At 33.1% G+C, this 16,919-nt stretch overlaps 2 protein-coding genes across 2 annotated transcripts; both read right to left on the bottom strand.

Annotated features, from left to right (window-relative positions):
- Nucleotides 1-8,305: 8,305 nt before the first annotated feature.
- Nucleotides 8,306-12,014, bottom strand: RD21A (Granulin repeat cysteine protease family protein). The gene is made up of 5 exons (XM_047298456.2): nucleotides 11,497-12,014; nucleotides 9,934-10,169; nucleotides 9,684-9,824; nucleotides 8,990-9,442; nucleotides 8,306-8,779 (listed from the first exon to the last, which is right to left on the bottom strand). Exons 1-5 carry the CDS (start codon nucleotides 11,972-11,974, stop codon nucleotides 8,687-8,689), a joined length of 1,401 nt encoding a protein of 466 aa, XP_047154412.1. The 5' UTR covers nucleotides 11,975-12,014; the 3' UTR covers nucleotides 8,306-8,686.
- A 707-nt stretch (nucleotides 12,015-12,721) lies between these two features.
- On the bottom strand, nucleotides 12,722-14,468 carry LOC124825712 (pentatricopeptide repeat-containing protein At3g61520, mitochondrial-like). Its single transcript, XM_047298404.2, has 2 exons — nucleotides 14,459-14,468; nucleotides 12,722-13,479 (listed from the first exon to the last, which is right to left on the bottom strand). The coding sequence occupies exons 1-2, from the start codon at nucleotides 14,466-14,468 to the stop codon at nucleotides 12,722-12,724; spliced, it is 768 nt and encodes a 255-aa protein (XP_047154360.2).
- Between the last annotated feature and the right edge of the window lie 2,451 nt (nucleotides 14,469-16,919).

Raw genomic sequence — 16,919 nt, 5'->3', positions numbered from 1 at the left:
GTGTAGTTACTGATCGCATTATTAACTACTTTCATTCATGATGTTTGTCGTCTTTAATGGGTGTATTCTATATTTGTTTTGTAATGGGTGGAATGGGTTAAAATATTATTATATTTGTCGCGTGCTGAGGGTTTATGGAAAAAGTAGTGGCGTTGGGTGTTGAAATTGGTCCCATGGGTGTTAATTTAAGTTAATTGAGTGGTCCCCCTTTCCATTTGCAGGGTAGGGATGTCTAACGATAGGTTTGAGGTAATGATCCACCACGGTGGGACCTTGATAAAGGAAGTGCCCTTTAAGTATATAGGTGGGGAGATATGTTATTGGGACATTGACCCCGATACATGGAGTTATTTTGGAGTAGTAGGTTCACTTAAAGATTTGGGTTACATTGAAGTAGAAGAGTTATATTACAATATTCAACATGTTTTACATAAGCTATATGACGATAAAGGAGCTATGAACATGATGAATGTGGGAAAATTGTTGGGGAAAGTCAACTTGCATGTTGTACATAAAGTGAGCGAAGCAGTGGTTGTAGAAAATGAGAATGAAATTCTTTACCTTTGCCAAGGGCTTGCAGAGAATGGTGAGGGTAGTGGGGTTAAGATTGGTGTAGAAGGTCCTGTTGAAGTGCAACAGGAGGTTGAGGAAGGTCCTCTTGACTGTGTTCGTGACTTGGAGAGAGATGATGGAGTGCAGGTTAACACAGAGGGTGGCGTGGAGGTGGAGCAGGATGGTGTACTGGGTTGGAGCAAGTGTTTGAAGTGGAGGTTAACCAAAAGGGTGTAGTGGAGGTGCAGGGAGTAGGTTCAGTGGAGGTGGAGGAAGTGGGTGTAGTGGAGGAAGAAGTAGAACTGCACAGTGAGGAAGAAGTGCAAGTGGATACTGAGGATGAAGCACATATTATTGGTGAAGAAAACTTGGAGGAGGCAGGAGATTTGAGTATTGGTTTGGACAACAGTGATTCATAATACAGGATGGAAGACAGTGATAACGAAGCACAAGGACATGGTAGGGGGTTGTCAGATGATGTGGGAGTCAGATGTGCTGCTAACTCCAAAAAATAGTGGAAGTGAGGAGGATGACACTAAGGACAGACCAAGTAGAGGTTCCTTTCCTACATATGGGAAAAAGAAGTCAATGTCAGATTACAAATGGGAACTTGGTACTATATTTACTGATAAGGATGAGTTTAAGGAAGCCATTATAAGCTATGCTATTCATGCTGGGAAGGTTCTTAAGTTTGTAAAAAATGATAACCGTAGGGTAAAGGTGAAATGCATGGGTGGACAAAAAAGTGTCCATGGGTAGCTTACTGTGGGTATTTGCCATCACGCAAGATTTGGCAGTTAAGGAAGATTGGTGATGTTCATTCTTGCAGCAGGAAATTGAACATTAAAATGATGAATACTAAGTGGTTGAGTCATGAAATAGATAAGTCTTTACATGAGAATCCTAGTATAAGAGTCCAAGACATACGTACTAAAGCATTAAGGAAATGGAACACCAATGTATCAATTTAGAAAGTAAGAAGGGCAAAGTTAATGGCATCAAGTTAACGTGAAGGGGATTTTAAAGAACAGTTTCGAAGGATTTATGACTACGCACATGAGGTATTGAGATGTAACCCAGGGTCAACGGTTAAGGTTAAAGTGAATAGTGATAATGATCAGTCCATATTCGAGAGATTTTATGTTTGTCTTAAAGCATGTAAGGACAATTTTATTAGTTGTAGGCCCATCATCTGTTTAGATGGTTGTTTTTTGAAAGGCCTTTATAAGGGAGAGTTGTTTACTGTTGTTGGGAGGGACCCAAATGTGCAAATGCTACTCCTTGCATATGCAGTAGTTGAAGTCGAAAATAAATATAGTTGGTCCTGATTTTTGCAATTATTGGTTGAAGACCTTGGGGGCAATGAAGTTTGTTGGGCATACACGTGGATGTCTGACCAGCAAAAGGTGCATGCACTACTTAAATTATTTTATTATTCATACTTTATTAATCATGTATGTTTGATTAAAAAATTTATGTTGGCAGGGGTTGGTGCCAGCTATCCAAGAGCTTTTGCCTAGGGCAGAACAAAGATTATGCATCAGACACCTTTATGCTAACTTTAGGAAAAGATTTTCTGGTCAGATATTGAAGAATTTGATGTGGAGGGCTGCCACAAGCACGTACCCTCAAGCTTGGGAGAGAGATGTTGAATATCAGAGCAGTGAATGAAGAAGCATATAAATACCTCATAGTCATTCCCTCAAGGTACATCTTTTCCCTTACATGTACAAAGATTCTACATTACTCATGTTTGGTAACCCATTTTCTTCATTATTATGCAATAGGTATTGGTCAAGAAGTAGGTTCATCCCTCAAGCAATGTGTGATAGCCTAGATAACAACATCAGTGAACAATGTTATTGTTCATGCCAGAGCAAAACCCATTATCACCATGCTGGAGGATATTAGACTGTATTTGATGAAAAGATGGGCCATGAACAGAACGAAGGTGACATCTATGGATTTTGATGTCTGTCCAAAGATCAACAAAAGACTTATAAAGGAATGTAATTTGTCAAGATATTGGATCCCAATTATGTTCATATCCAATTGTTGATGTTCCTTATTTATGTTCATTTCTTTCAGCTGGTTTGCAAGAAGGATTTTTTAGATTAGGCATGTTTCAGTCATTGGGAACAAGTTCATAGTGGACCTGGACAATGAAGAATGTAGCTACATGCAGGAAGTGGATGATCAGTGGCATCCCATGTTGTCATGCAGTTGCAGCAATGAACTATTCAAATGTAGACCCAAAAACTTTTATACCAACTTGGTTCAGGAAATCCACATATGAAGATGCATATGCGTACATCATCTATCTTGTGAATGGCCACCTCCTATGGGAAAAAACAAGTTGTCCTGATGTACTGCCACCACTTAAGAGGAAGATGCCTAGGAGACCAAAGAAAACAAAGAAGAATGGAGCCATGGGAGCTAACTAAGGATGAGACCCAAATGAGTGTTGGTGGGCACAGAAAGAAATGTAGCATCTGCCGTGAAGTGGGGTACAACAAAAAAGTGTGCCCTTTACGTCCAACCATCATAGAACCAACAGAACCAGCACATGCACAAAGTTCACAACCCCTTGCACCTTCACAGCCATCAAATCCCCAATCTCCTCACCCACCACAACCAACTCAAGATTTCATCCCATATTTAACTCCACTAATAGCAAGGAAAAAGTTAAATATTAGAAGAAAAGATCCATAGACTTAACTGAAAATTTGGATGTATTTGGATCTATTTTGTACTCTTATTAAGCACTTTAATTATGTATGTTGTACTCTTGTTAAGCACTTTAATTTTGTAGTGCTATTAAGCACTTTAATTAAATATGTTATTATAGTTGTAGTGATATTATGTTGTGATATTTGAAAGTAGTGATATTATGTAATTATATCTGTTAGTATGTCAGGTATCCTTAATATGTATTACAGTCATACACATTAGGGACCACCTTGAACAATTTTTTAAGGAAAGGGGGACCACATTTAACATTTTTAAAACGTACGGGGACTAAAACGAACTTTATTGCACGAACTCAGATTGTTCACTCATATAACAACATCAACTGATATTACATGAACAAAACATGAAGATAAACACCTAAGTCATTACATGAACAAAACATACATTGCACATTGCACACCTAAGATCAACCTAAACACAGCCACAATGTCATAATGTTCAACACAATAACAGCAAACACAACTCCAACTACGAACTTTATCCTTCTCTGCAACTCTTTCACATTATTTTCGAGATCACATATCTTGTTGCTTTGCCTCACAATTGTACCATCTCTATCATCAACGTTGTCTTCAGAACACCACTTGAAAAAATTACATGACATCCCAGTTGAAAATCCACCCTATTATTCACCAAGAACACAAAAATGTATGAACACATAAAATCCAATACACATAAAAGTGACTACGGTATTCAAAACACCTTGTAATGACGACATCCCCAAAATTTTCTCCCAGCATTCCTTGAAGTTTTGGCAACTTTCATTACAACAATATCACCACAGTGGCAAATAGAGGTTATCCCAACTCCCATCGAAACGGCACCGTGTGAGGATTGCGAAAATCCTTTGCACGTTGCCTTCGAACAGGAAGAACAACTTTGTGATGAAGTCATCTCTAACCATAACCCTTTGCTTTTAAATTTGGGAACAACAGTAGCATGAATCTCCAAGAACCCTAACTTTGCTTTTAGATTTGAGAACAAATGTAGCACGAATCACCAACAACCCTAACTTTGCTTTTAAATTTGGGAACAACAACCATGAATCACTTTGCTTTCAGGATGAATCAACAATTCAATTTAACACGTCAACCAAAACTGTACAGTTTTTTGCCAGCTGGGCAGCTATGCCGTTAGTCTTTTTAACGTCATAAGCAAAAAGGACTAACGTGCACCGTTTTTGCGAAAAGTAGAATGTTAGTGAACTTTTGAAAAAAAGGAAAACAACTTTGAGCAGACCCTAGAAACCGAGGGACCAAAATAGGTATTAAACCTTAATAATATTAAGTTTATATATATTTATATTTTATATTAAACTTTATTTTAAATTTATTTATTTTAAAATTATTTTAAAATCTTATATTTGAATTTGTTAAATTGTTATTTTTAAACCAACTCAAACATTTTAAAAATATACAATTATTTTAAGAAAATTGATAAATGTACTTTATTTTATGAAATACAATTCATAAACGAATTTAACATGTTTATTAGTTGAAATTAATTTTAAATATTTTATTATTATTTTTTATAAATAACTTGTTAAAAATATTTAGTAAAAATATTTATATAATATTTATATAAAAATTAAATTGCATTTCAATTTGGAATAGACAAAATTGTTTAATTTAAAAAAATTTAAGACTCCATTAAGACAAAACAATAATACATGGACATAATTAAGACTAAAATAATAATAAATTGTCAATGTTACATTACACATTGTTTCATGATACATGACAAATTTTTATTTTTTAAAAAATAAAGATAAAATTAATTAAAAAGTATTTAAAAAAATTATAAAATGACATATGACACATTTTTAATAGCGTTAGTACAATACTAATATAAAAGACTTGCATCAAATTTTTTAAAATTGAAACAAAAAAAATCAATTTATTCTTAAAAGAAATAAAGACGAATGAAATTATTTAAGCTAAAAATTATTACGACATGACCAATATTGGTTTCAATCTAACCCACCATGTCATACCACCACCACCTAGTTCAAATAATTTCAAATTTCAATATTTCACGGATACTTAAAAAATAAGTCCACCTTTCCTTAGTTCTTATATTATTCAAGAAATTGCTTCAAACATTTAAAAAGGGAGAGAAGTTCTAACTTGCTTCCATGATGCCTGATTCACACATTAAATATATGACTACAAGCCTAGTATAATAAATATAATTTATTTAGCTTTGACCTCACATGCGATACCAAAACTTCACACATTCTACTAAAACAAGAAATAGAGAACTTGAGATTTGAGGTATGAAAAAATTTACTCTAATTTAAATTCTAATAAATTGGGATTCATCATCATTTTGCGACCATTGACACTCTTTTTCGAGAAAATGATGAGATCAATTTCAAAAGTTATAAAGAAGTTAGAGAGAATGTTGAGAAAAAAGTTTTAAAATATTATAAAAAAATAAATAAATAATTAGTTTAAAATAATCTCTATCAAACATAAAACACAACTTCATTTGGTGAAGTAAGATAGGATACATTCAATATATTACCTACCTCGATGTATTTTGTCACTACTAAATGTTGGTGATATAATATTGGCATATGATAGTTTTTAACATTATTTATTTATTTTAAAATGAAAATAAGAAATTATATTAGATAAACATATGTATTTAACATAAATAAAAGAAAATTTTAATGATTTATAAATTTTAAAAGCAATTATTTAAATTTTAGAAAGATGAAAAAGAGAACACATAATGAAAAACGTATTTAACTTTTAAAATCTTGTAAGTCAAATCCTATTATCAATATCTAGTTATTTGAAAATAAAATAACAATAGAAAGGATTAGGTAAACGAAAACAGTAATTCAATGAATTGATTGCAACCCTTATAAATTTGAGAGATGAAATTTGAAAAAGCAAAATATTAAAATTGCAGATTATTTTTAATAAATAAAATGTGTAAACATTAAATTGGAATTAGACATGACTACTACATGGGTCAAAAATATGTATTGATTCACACTTTTCTTCAAAATTTCAATTTACCATTATTAGTAATTTATGATTTGTCTTTTGATAGAATTCCAAGATATACCATACAAATTGGATTATATATGAATCTAACCTATATAAAATCTTAAAACTTTAACATAAAATATTTATGAGTTTTTTACATATATATTTTTAAATTTTAATGTAAAATTTAAACTTAAACTTGAATTTCCAACTTGGAACAATTGAAGAGTTTTTCTTCTTCTTTAGATTGCTTAAGATCTCAATCTAGTGATCACCATTCAAAGGAAGTTGAGCTACCTCCATAGCATACTAGCTAGGTGTATTTTCCATTCAAAGACCATACCTACCATTCAACACTCATGCATTGCCAAAAGCAATCTACAGATGGAAACCAATGGAAAGTTTCAAGTTGCCTACACACCAACCAAGTAACAAGAGTGAATGGATTGCAAGAGGAAAGATCCAACTTTTTTTCCATAATAGCTATGAACTTGGATAGGAACATTCCACCAACCTTGAATGGAACCACAAAAACAAGGAAAGATGGTCCTGCATAAATAAAAGTGTTAGCTACGCATTGTTCAGAACACCATGTTTTCTGTGGTCAATTTTTTTTGAAAATCATGATATTTTGTGTCTTATTTTTTGACTAATGAAACATTGTAACTTGAAAGTTTTCAATAGATTTGAGAATGACTATAATCACCCTATGTTTTAGTTTAATTAGATGGTAATAATTTATTGTTCATGACAGAGATTATTATATTTCTCTGCCACAAGGGAATATTGATGGAATGCTTATGGAATACTACTTTCTCTTCTGCACAATAAGGCTAAATATAAATTCAGTGCAGATACAACCTTCTGCTACTTCATTTCATATTTTTCTTTTTTTACGTTACATCTCACATTTTTTTTTTTGTGAAAAAGACATTGTTGATGTTGTCTTAACACCTCGCGACCAAGTTGTTGGTTGGATGATAGGTTTACCTTAGCAGTTGCAAAATGGTAACAGCAAGGCTACAGTCGAAAAACTGACAAAAGAAAATGCTCTCCTATAGACATAAACAAGTCTCATCAAGAGTTTCCCATTTCTGTCGTACTCATATAATAGATTATGATTTGGAGACAATAATGTCTTGTAAAGATATGGTCGGAAATTCATTTTTCAAACTTATGTATTTGAATAAATATTTATTGAAAAAAGAACAAAAGTTTAAATTATTAGGGGAAGACAGGTGAATAATTGTTGTTGTTGTATGATTGTGTAACGTATGATTCAAAAGCTATGGAAATTGAAGAGGTGACCAAAGAATTTTATGGAGTGTAAGAAATTGATGCAAGGAAAAAATCAACTTACCCGGATTGGATTGCATTTTGCAAGTGAAGCTCGACCCTGTGTAAGAACGGTCCCTATAATGCAGTGTGCTGGTGTAGAAAACGAAATGAAACAGAGTGATAGATTGAAGTCTGCATCGAGAAGCTGTCCAAAGAGACCATCAGTATTTGCCCCTGGTCCCCTGCTCAAATTTTTTGCTATAATGTACAGTTTTGTTATAACGGTATTTGAGTTCTTTCATCAGGAAACACCTCAGAACATTTATTCATCAGATAACTTGTATAAATGTTTTGTAAATTTTGTATCACCTGCCTTGATTTTTGAAGTTGCATGATTGAAAATAACTAAACCATCAAGTAGTTTAAATCCAATGGTTGTTATCTAAATCAAACTTCGTATTTTACAATAAAAATAGAGTATTTTCATGTTTTAGAGTCTATTAGTGTTTTCTCAAACTGTAGACTATCAATGTATTATTAAATGATAAATAACTCTTCTAATTAAATACTTCAACTATTTCTTCTGAAAACAGCATTTCCATTAAAATCTAATTTTAAACTAACGCATGCTACTTCATCGCTTTAGTCCACATATTATTCAAAAGGAGAATGATTTCCATCAGCCATAATACCCTCTCAGCAAAAAGCAGCTAAACTAAGCAGAATTCAACAAAGCACGCACATGGGTCCAGTGTATTCCAACATGCAAGGAAATAAGATAAGATAGCATGTGAATTTGGGGCAAATCCAAATATAGCTTCAATGTAGCATAATTTACAGAACTTGGAAACTAACAGCAATGAAATATGTTCGCCATTTGGAGTTTGAATACAAATACAAGAGCATAAATAATATGGCCCTATGTACACAGCCAATGTTCGACTGAAATTTGATCAGGAAAAGTCTGTTTGTGTATCATAATAAAATGATACAGATTTGCATGTTACGTGCAAATATTATGTAAAAGTAAAGGAGAAGTGTATGTGCTCTTCTTCCTTTTACTTCATCACTGGCTCCTTCTGCACGTATGCATTCCCCTTAACAGCTTAAGCATTGTTGACCTTGTTGCCTGCAAATCCCCCATGGGGTTTGGCTGGAGTACGCCTCAATGCCTTCACTCCAAATGGGTTGTTCTCGCTCTGTCATTCACAGAAAATTCAGATAAGTATACAAAAATGCAATTGCATTCACGCATCCCTTGAATGCTATGTGCTCTCTCTATAAGGATGGAGTATGAACTATCAAACACCAAATTCCAAAATAGTTGTAAATGCAAATGCTTGGTTCAACCTGAAAATTCAGTTCAAAATGCAAGCATGTAAGAAAACATTAGAAGGTCTTTGTCATACCCTGAGACAAGTTCCAGCTCTAACGTTGCAGATGGGATAGTCATGAGGGCAGCAACTGTAGTGGTCATCACAGCAGGTAGCACCTTCAAGAGGACAGCAACCCCACTCAAAACAAGCGTTTCCAAACTCGAAAATGCAGCAACAAGTGGCAGTGTTTGAACAGCTGTAGTAATTGTCACAGACATTTGGTGGCTTCACGGGTGAAGGGGGTGAGGGTCCAGGGTTGGGTGGGTTTGGACCATTCTTAACGGGATAAGATGGCTCGATCGCAATTCCACACTTTCCTGATCTGCTGTTACCCAGATTTCTTTCCATTCTGATGTATCCTTCCTCTCCCCAATCAGCACCCCATGAATTCCTCACAATCCAATAATCATGACCGTTTTCTGTACCATACCCAACAGCCACAACACCATGATCTAGTGCTGTTCCACATCTTCCAGAGAAGACACCCTGACAAATATGAAATATACTGATTAAAAAATTATGTCCACATTGCAAAACCAATTTTGTTTAAAATTGAATAGGGAAAGAGTGGAAGTTTTTATATTCTTATCAAAAGCAAAAAATAAACCACATGTTTTTCACTTAGACTCAAAACTTTGGACTTTGGATCTTCCCATTCTACTTCTTTCTATGCAATAGGCACACCTTCTTTTCCCAGGTCATGAATAAAATCAGATTGAAAACTTACAGATGAATAAAGTTGAAATTCCCTTCCTCCTCCTTCAATAGCAACGCTCACGGGCTGATTTGCAACGGCCTTTTTCAATGCTAACTCATCATAGGAATTAACATCTTCATAAGAATCAATAGAAACAACTTTGGCATTTTTCTGCACATTAGCAAAATAACCAAACAAAACAAAGGAACATAAGAATTTGATTGATGACTATGTTTTAGAAGCAATTATTTTCTTAAAAAATCAGGACCAAGTTACTAACCCTATACTGGTCACATGTACCATCAACACCACGGTAAGGGTAATCCTCCTCGGAATCAATGCCTCCATTGTTGATGATGAACTCAAATGCATAGTCCATAAGTCCTCCATTGCATCCCATGTTATATCCTGTATCACAATCCACCAATTCTTGTTCTGATAATGAAATCAGTTCGCCAGTCACTATCTTATTAATTCCTTCCACTGCACCAATTGCTGAGAATGACCAACAGCTCCCTACATTAAAGAAAATAGTCATTAAACAAATCACAAACTAACCTTAAAAAATTACAGGTTGTTAAGACAAAGATCACTCAAGAAACTCATTTGTCAGAATACAACTACAAACACCGAAGCACTCTCCTACTCCTTGCTCTGTTATAATTCATGCTTCACTTCATCCTGGGCTAAAGTAACTTTCTTTAAATTATTATTTTGACCTTTTTACTCAGGTTAAAATATAGAGAATATTAAATATTCTTGGACAACAAAAGCTAAAAAAATTGGTATGGTGCACAGAGACAAAGAACTATAAAAGTGATTGGTAGGTTTTAAGTAGTTATGTCTCCTGACGAATCTGCGTAAGATTCATAGGCACAAACCTTTTTATCAGATCAAGTTATTATCACAAGTCACGGGCCATCATGCTACTTTTGTAATCCTGATCTAATTGTGTAGTAATGGGGACAAAAGGGTTGGGTAGGTGGGCCTCAATTAAAATCTTGAATTGAGGTTTCAAACGTAAGAAATATTGAATTTATCGTTAGATGTTGTCATTCCCCATATTAATCAATAGATCAGGTGGATATTCAAGCAACAGCAAAGCAATCAATCAAATATGACCAACAAAAATATCAACAATTATTAGTTAAAGAGAAAGCGGAAAAAATCGTAATTTTTATCATTTTTCAATGTAAAGAAATAGGAGCTATTCTTTTTTTATCACCGTAGATATTTTCTACAAACAGGTAGACGATCAAACAAATGTAGACATTCAAAATTACAAACAATCATTGATACAAAAACTATTGTCAGGAATCAGATGTATTGTTCTCAATATCAGGACTCGAACTCAAGGTCAACGGATAAACATAGAACAACCCCACGCTACTTGATTTAAAGTAATTCTTTTTTTCATAAAAAAATTATTAAATCACATTCGAAGAAAGATTCAATCCGATATGCAAAATTTCGTCATGGCAGACCGTCACAACACTACGACCAAACCACGACAATCATAGTACTAGGATCAGTTCATCAGCGATCGAAATACTGCGGTCAGGATAAGTAAATGATCCAAAACCGAGTGGATTAAGGAAAAAGCGTAACGGGATAAAAAAAAACCCAAACCATTGACTAAAATACAATTTGGTACCAATTAATCTAGGTAACAAAACAATTAAGAAAATAATTGCAAAAACAGATATTAAACATGGATCAACAATGATAAATTAAAAAAAAAAACAAGTTACGAATTTAAACTTTTTCTCTTCCAATTGAAAAATAAAAAGGATAAAGAAAAGAGTAAGAGATAAGTCACAATAGAGAGTGGCACAGTGCTTACCGCAGCTTCCTTGATCTTTGACTGGGACAACAGCACCTTCCTTCCTCCAATCAATGGAATCTGGGAGTGCGTCCCCGACACGTGGCGTGTAACGGTTGCTCGGGGTCCTTCCCAACCTCCGGTTCGGGTCGATCCTCGTTCCCAAGTACCTGGCCCTGTACTCCTCGTTGGTCAGATCCGCGAACCGGTTCAGTCCCAACCTGTAGGTTCGGTTCGCGGCGTTTATCTCGTCGACGAATTGCAAGTTGTCTTTGAAGATCTGAAACCTCTTATCCTTCTCGCCGAGCGCGTTGTACAGTTTGCCGTGCTTCACGAGCCACTCCTCGTACAGGGACATGACCTCCTCCTCGGTGCGCCCCGTGGCCTTGTCCCGGTGAGCGTTGTCGTAGGATATTATGGACATGTCCAAGGCTGAAGAAAGCGCGAAGAGCGCGAACAACAGCATGATCGCCATGTTGACGGAACTAACAGAAGCCATGTTTGATGAAGAAGAGAAAGAAAGTGTGAGAGTGGAGAAAAGGTACACTGAACTTGACCTTTTAAATAGAAAAGAAAGAGAGAGGGGGCTTGGATAATAATTGGATTAAAATTTATTTATTTATTTAAAATAAAATAATAATTGATAAAGATTAGGTAGCGAATAATATCACGAAGGACGTGGAGCAGAATTAGTAATTATTGATAAATAATTAACCTAAATGACCAATTTAACCTTTATATAACTAAATTCCTGAATTATAATATTAACAATGTAGATTTATATTTTAATGAATTCACATGTAGAAAAGGTTTGGTTATGGAATATTTGAAATATCAGAAGTAGATCGACATAGGCGAAGGGCATTTTGGGATAAAAAACTTGGTCACTTATCTCACGCGCACGATACCAACGTCCTCTCACTCATTTTCTAATTCCGTTCACACTTTGGAAATTTGTACTTTTATTTAAGGTTTAATGTCTCCGTAGGTCCCTATTTTGGTCATGAATGCCAAATAGGTCCTCTTTTTTTTTGGCGTTTCAATTGAGTTCTTGTTTTTGTAAAATTGAATCAATTACAGGTCTGCCGTTAAATTGGACAAACGGCCGTTACATCAGGCTCAACATCAAACCTATCATTACCTTCTCCTTTGCCGCTCAACTTATCAAATACCTCCAGTGCCTCATCAATCCTCCTAGCTTTGCACAAATGATTAACAAGAATCCCAAAGGTCACAACACTGGGCTTTATCCCATCTCTTCCATTTCTGCCATCAGTTTATTCATCCGCTGAATGTCCCTCTCCCTTCCCAACCCAGTTAACAGAGCATTGCAAGACGCAGCTTTAACCGCAACTGCACCACCCAATCTCATCACAACATGCAAAAGATCCCACGCCACACCATTCTTCCGGTGCCGGCACATCTTCGTTATGATTTGGGTAAGCTTAAACGCATCAGGGAAAACTCCATGCTCACACAGCTTGGTAACCAACCCCACAATTTCATTATCAGCAAAGCTTCTTCCATGGCGCTCCTGCTTCCCCAACACCCCAAAAACAACTTCCCCCGTGAAATCGTCGGGAGGAAAATCAGAATCCCGTTCAAGCATTTCGTCAATCACCTGGAGGGCATCATCAATGCAACCCGATTTAAACAACCCCTTAAGCAATTCGTTGCAAATTCCGGAACTTTTGGAACAGGGGTCGAGCTCCTTGAACAGAAGAAGCGAATCGTCCACCATTTGGGCCTCCCCTAGGCACTTCAAAAGGAGGAAAGCAGATCTGGAAGTGAGAGCAATGTTATCACCATTGGATTTTCGGTAACTATGAAGCATGAGAAGCTCTTTCTGCGAATTAGGGTGCTGCGTAGCGAGTTCAAGAGCGCCTTCGAACACACAAGAGAGGGCTTGGTGGTGCTCTGTTCTGCTTCTGAGGTAATTGATAAAATCGAGGGCTTTGGGAATGGAGTTTAAGCGGAGAGTGACAAGGAGGAGATGGTCTGAAGCTTCAAAGATACGTAACCAATACTGTAACGGCCGTTTGTCCAATTTAACGGCAGGCCTGTAATTGATTCAATTTTACAAAAACAAGGATTCAATTGAAACGCCGAAAAGAAAGAGGACCTATTTGACATTCATGACCAAAATAGGGACCTACGGAGACATTAAACCTTTATTTAATGAACAAAATATTCTTGTATTTTTATGTATAATGTAGGGTATCCATACTCTCCACTCTTTATCTTATTTTAATAAAATAATTTTGTGTTACCTGTTTTGTTATTAATTAAATATTTTTAAAAAATATTTGTGGATTTTAAAAAATTTACTAATAATATTTTAAAATAAAATATGAAATATAATATAAATTAAAATATAATTTTAAGTTTAATTAATTTCACTTAATAAAAAAAATTAAAAATAAATTTTATTAAATTTAATTTAATAAAATACAAGCTTAAAAATGTAATATAGAGTTTATAAAACAGTCAAAAAACAAAATATCTTACTATAAGCTTAAACAGTGTTAACAACTAGCTCCTACTCACACCATTCGATAATCGTTGCAAAAGAAAATACAAACACACATACCAAAATTATAAAGACAAAAGAATAAACTAAAGTACCAAGAGAACCTTCATATAATTTAAAACAATAATATCACATTTATCATCTAAATCAAACAATACAAAAATAATCATATCAATTTTAAACTTTCATTATCTGGATAGATGTATTGACATTTGACTCATGTGGGATCTGCCCCCCATATGTTGTGAAACAACTTGTTCATATCATACTACCACTCCATCAAACTACCGCACATATTCACGACATAATCATCATTTTCTACTTGAAATTGAAAATTATTAAGAGTGTCATAATTATCTCCCAATCATGAAGTTTCTATTTCAATACATCACACTTAAACACAACACTCGGTATTCCCTTTGTAATTACTTTCACCAAATATTTAACCGGTACCCATATCCATGTTTATCGTTCATAAAGCATTCACATGTATTAAAACTATATATATCATCATAACCACCATATAATGTGTGAACAACTACCATACATATTAATATTCAAATTGCATGAAGCGTCCTGCATACTATCAAATTCATCCACTAGAAACATATACATAAATATGTTCACAAACAATAAATATCTAATTTTTTTACAACAATTATTTCACTTGATAATCGATTATTATAGAGAACTTTAAGTAAAGATAAGAATATTTTAAAATAATCGATTATCTCATAATATTTAATAATTGATTATAAAATCTAATAATTGATTATTCCATAGTGTTTTTCAACAAAGACACAATTCTAACTGAAATAATCAAATATCAATGATAATTTCTATTAATTTTTAAATATAACATAATTTTTTTTAACTTGATTATCCTCAGTACATATCCAAATCACCAAATCATTGACATTATAATTGATTCAAAAACATCCAAAATTGAATATATTTTACTTATTTAGTCATAAAAATCAAACCACGGATCAAAATTATTGCTTTTAGACAGAAACATATATAACACGCTTTTTATAACTATTAAAAGTTGAGACATAAATAAAATATAAATTTTCACTTAAAAAGACATGTGCACTTCTCCAGTTGCCATTTCTAATAAATATATATTGATTTGGCATTACGATAGAGTTTACCAGAACATGTTAACGTTACCAGTTTTTTAATAGGGTTTCATCATCCTCTTTTAAGTGGGATCAATGGATGCAACATTAATAGAAAATTATATAAAATATTTTAAACTTATAGTTCCGTAAAAAATATTATTTTATTCGTCATGTTTATAGGCATTTTTACGAATTGTGATTTATTTTTATTTAATAACTAAATAACATTTTAATAATTATGCATCTACTCTCCTCCGTTTTCAACTTTATTTTGAAATTGAGTTTCCATGAGTCACCCTTCCACCAACTCCATGTTACTTATTAGAATGTAAAGATAAAAGTATAATATTTTATCAAGAGTAAAAGATATTTTATATGTTAACTTGTTTAATAATATTTAAAATTTTCTCAAATTAGTTTATAAGAATATGATATGAGTAAAAGGGTTGATATATTCTTATCATGAAAAAATTATACTACGAACAAAAAGTACAGTATTTAACATTTGTTTTAACATAATTTAGAAAAAAAAATTAATTTATGAAGGGTAAAAGAATGAATATTAAAAAAAAAAATAGAAAGTCCATATAAAATTGCTCCTCAAAGTTGTGAGTTCACATTTAAACAATAAAAAGTCTATAATATTGCACTCGCGATTCACGCAACGCGCGTGCATGGCGCGTACATTTAAATATGTATGTGTCTCTTCATTGACATTAAAATATCTACCCTCACTATCGCAAGTTGTACACATTAAAATGTTCATTTTTGCCATCTCAATTTAATTAATTCAAGACATTTATTAAATATCATAGTTATAAACTTTACAATTTAATTATCATAATTTTACATTTTTTTGATACAAAACTATCATATATTTTATCACTATAAATTTTAATATGCATACATTTTATCAACATGCTAAATATTTATAAAAAGTGTATATTTTTAAAATAATGACATCTTATTATCTTTGTAACATAAATCTATAAAAAGTTAAAAGTATAATATTAAAGTATGCAGTGAAATTTTGAGTGATAATTGAATGGCAAATATATAACGAAAACTATTTAAATTATAACGTGGATTATACTGTAAAAACCAATTAAATTAAATTCATAAAAGATCTTCGACCACTTTCCATGAATCAAAGAAAACAGTAAACCTTGAAAACACTTTATTATATTGTAAAAAATAATAATAAATCGTCTGATTATTATTATAAGTAATCGAGAGTTTCAATTTAATTAAGCTTTTTCTTTAAATAAATAAACTTTATCCGTAATCTAATTTTTGTTCTCTTTTTATTTTTGGCACTCATCTTACACTTTTATATTTTTTAACGTATTTCGTTTTCAAATTCTGCATCGGTTAGGATTCCTTGCGTGAGGATGACTATTTTTCTTAAATATTTTTTTCAGTCAAAACGTTTATGTAAATAATTTATTGTTTTTGGAATGTTAAAATAGAACACGATAGAATAATAACAAAATTGGCAAAAACTAAAGATGAAAGTGTTAAATAAAATTTATTTAACTTGTTTTTGGTTAATCTTATCATCATAAAAAAAATCGTTTATATTATTAAAAACTTTCATCGAATGCAGAAAGTATTATGCGAATAAAAGCATGCCACGTCTTCTGCCTCCATTGGTTTAGTTTGCGTCGTTGAGTGGGAGACTGTGACAGTCAGACATTTTAATAACTTTTTTTCTCTCTCTATTTTTCCTTTTCTTTGAATAAATAAAGTTATTTTAAATATTTATCTCATTTTCTGTTTTTGGGAAAATA

This window comes from Vigna umbellata, chromosome 1 (genome assembly GCF_029865625.1).
Source record: "Vigna umbellata cultivar VRB3 chromosome 1, Vumbellata_1.0, whole genome shotgun sequence".
Taxonomy (NCBI): Eukaryota; Viridiplantae; Streptophyta; class Magnoliopsida; order Fabales; family Fabaceae; genus Vigna; species Vigna umbellata.
The sequence above is the reverse complement of the archived record's forward strand: the minus strand, read 5'-3'. Positions and strand labels throughout refer to the sequence as shown.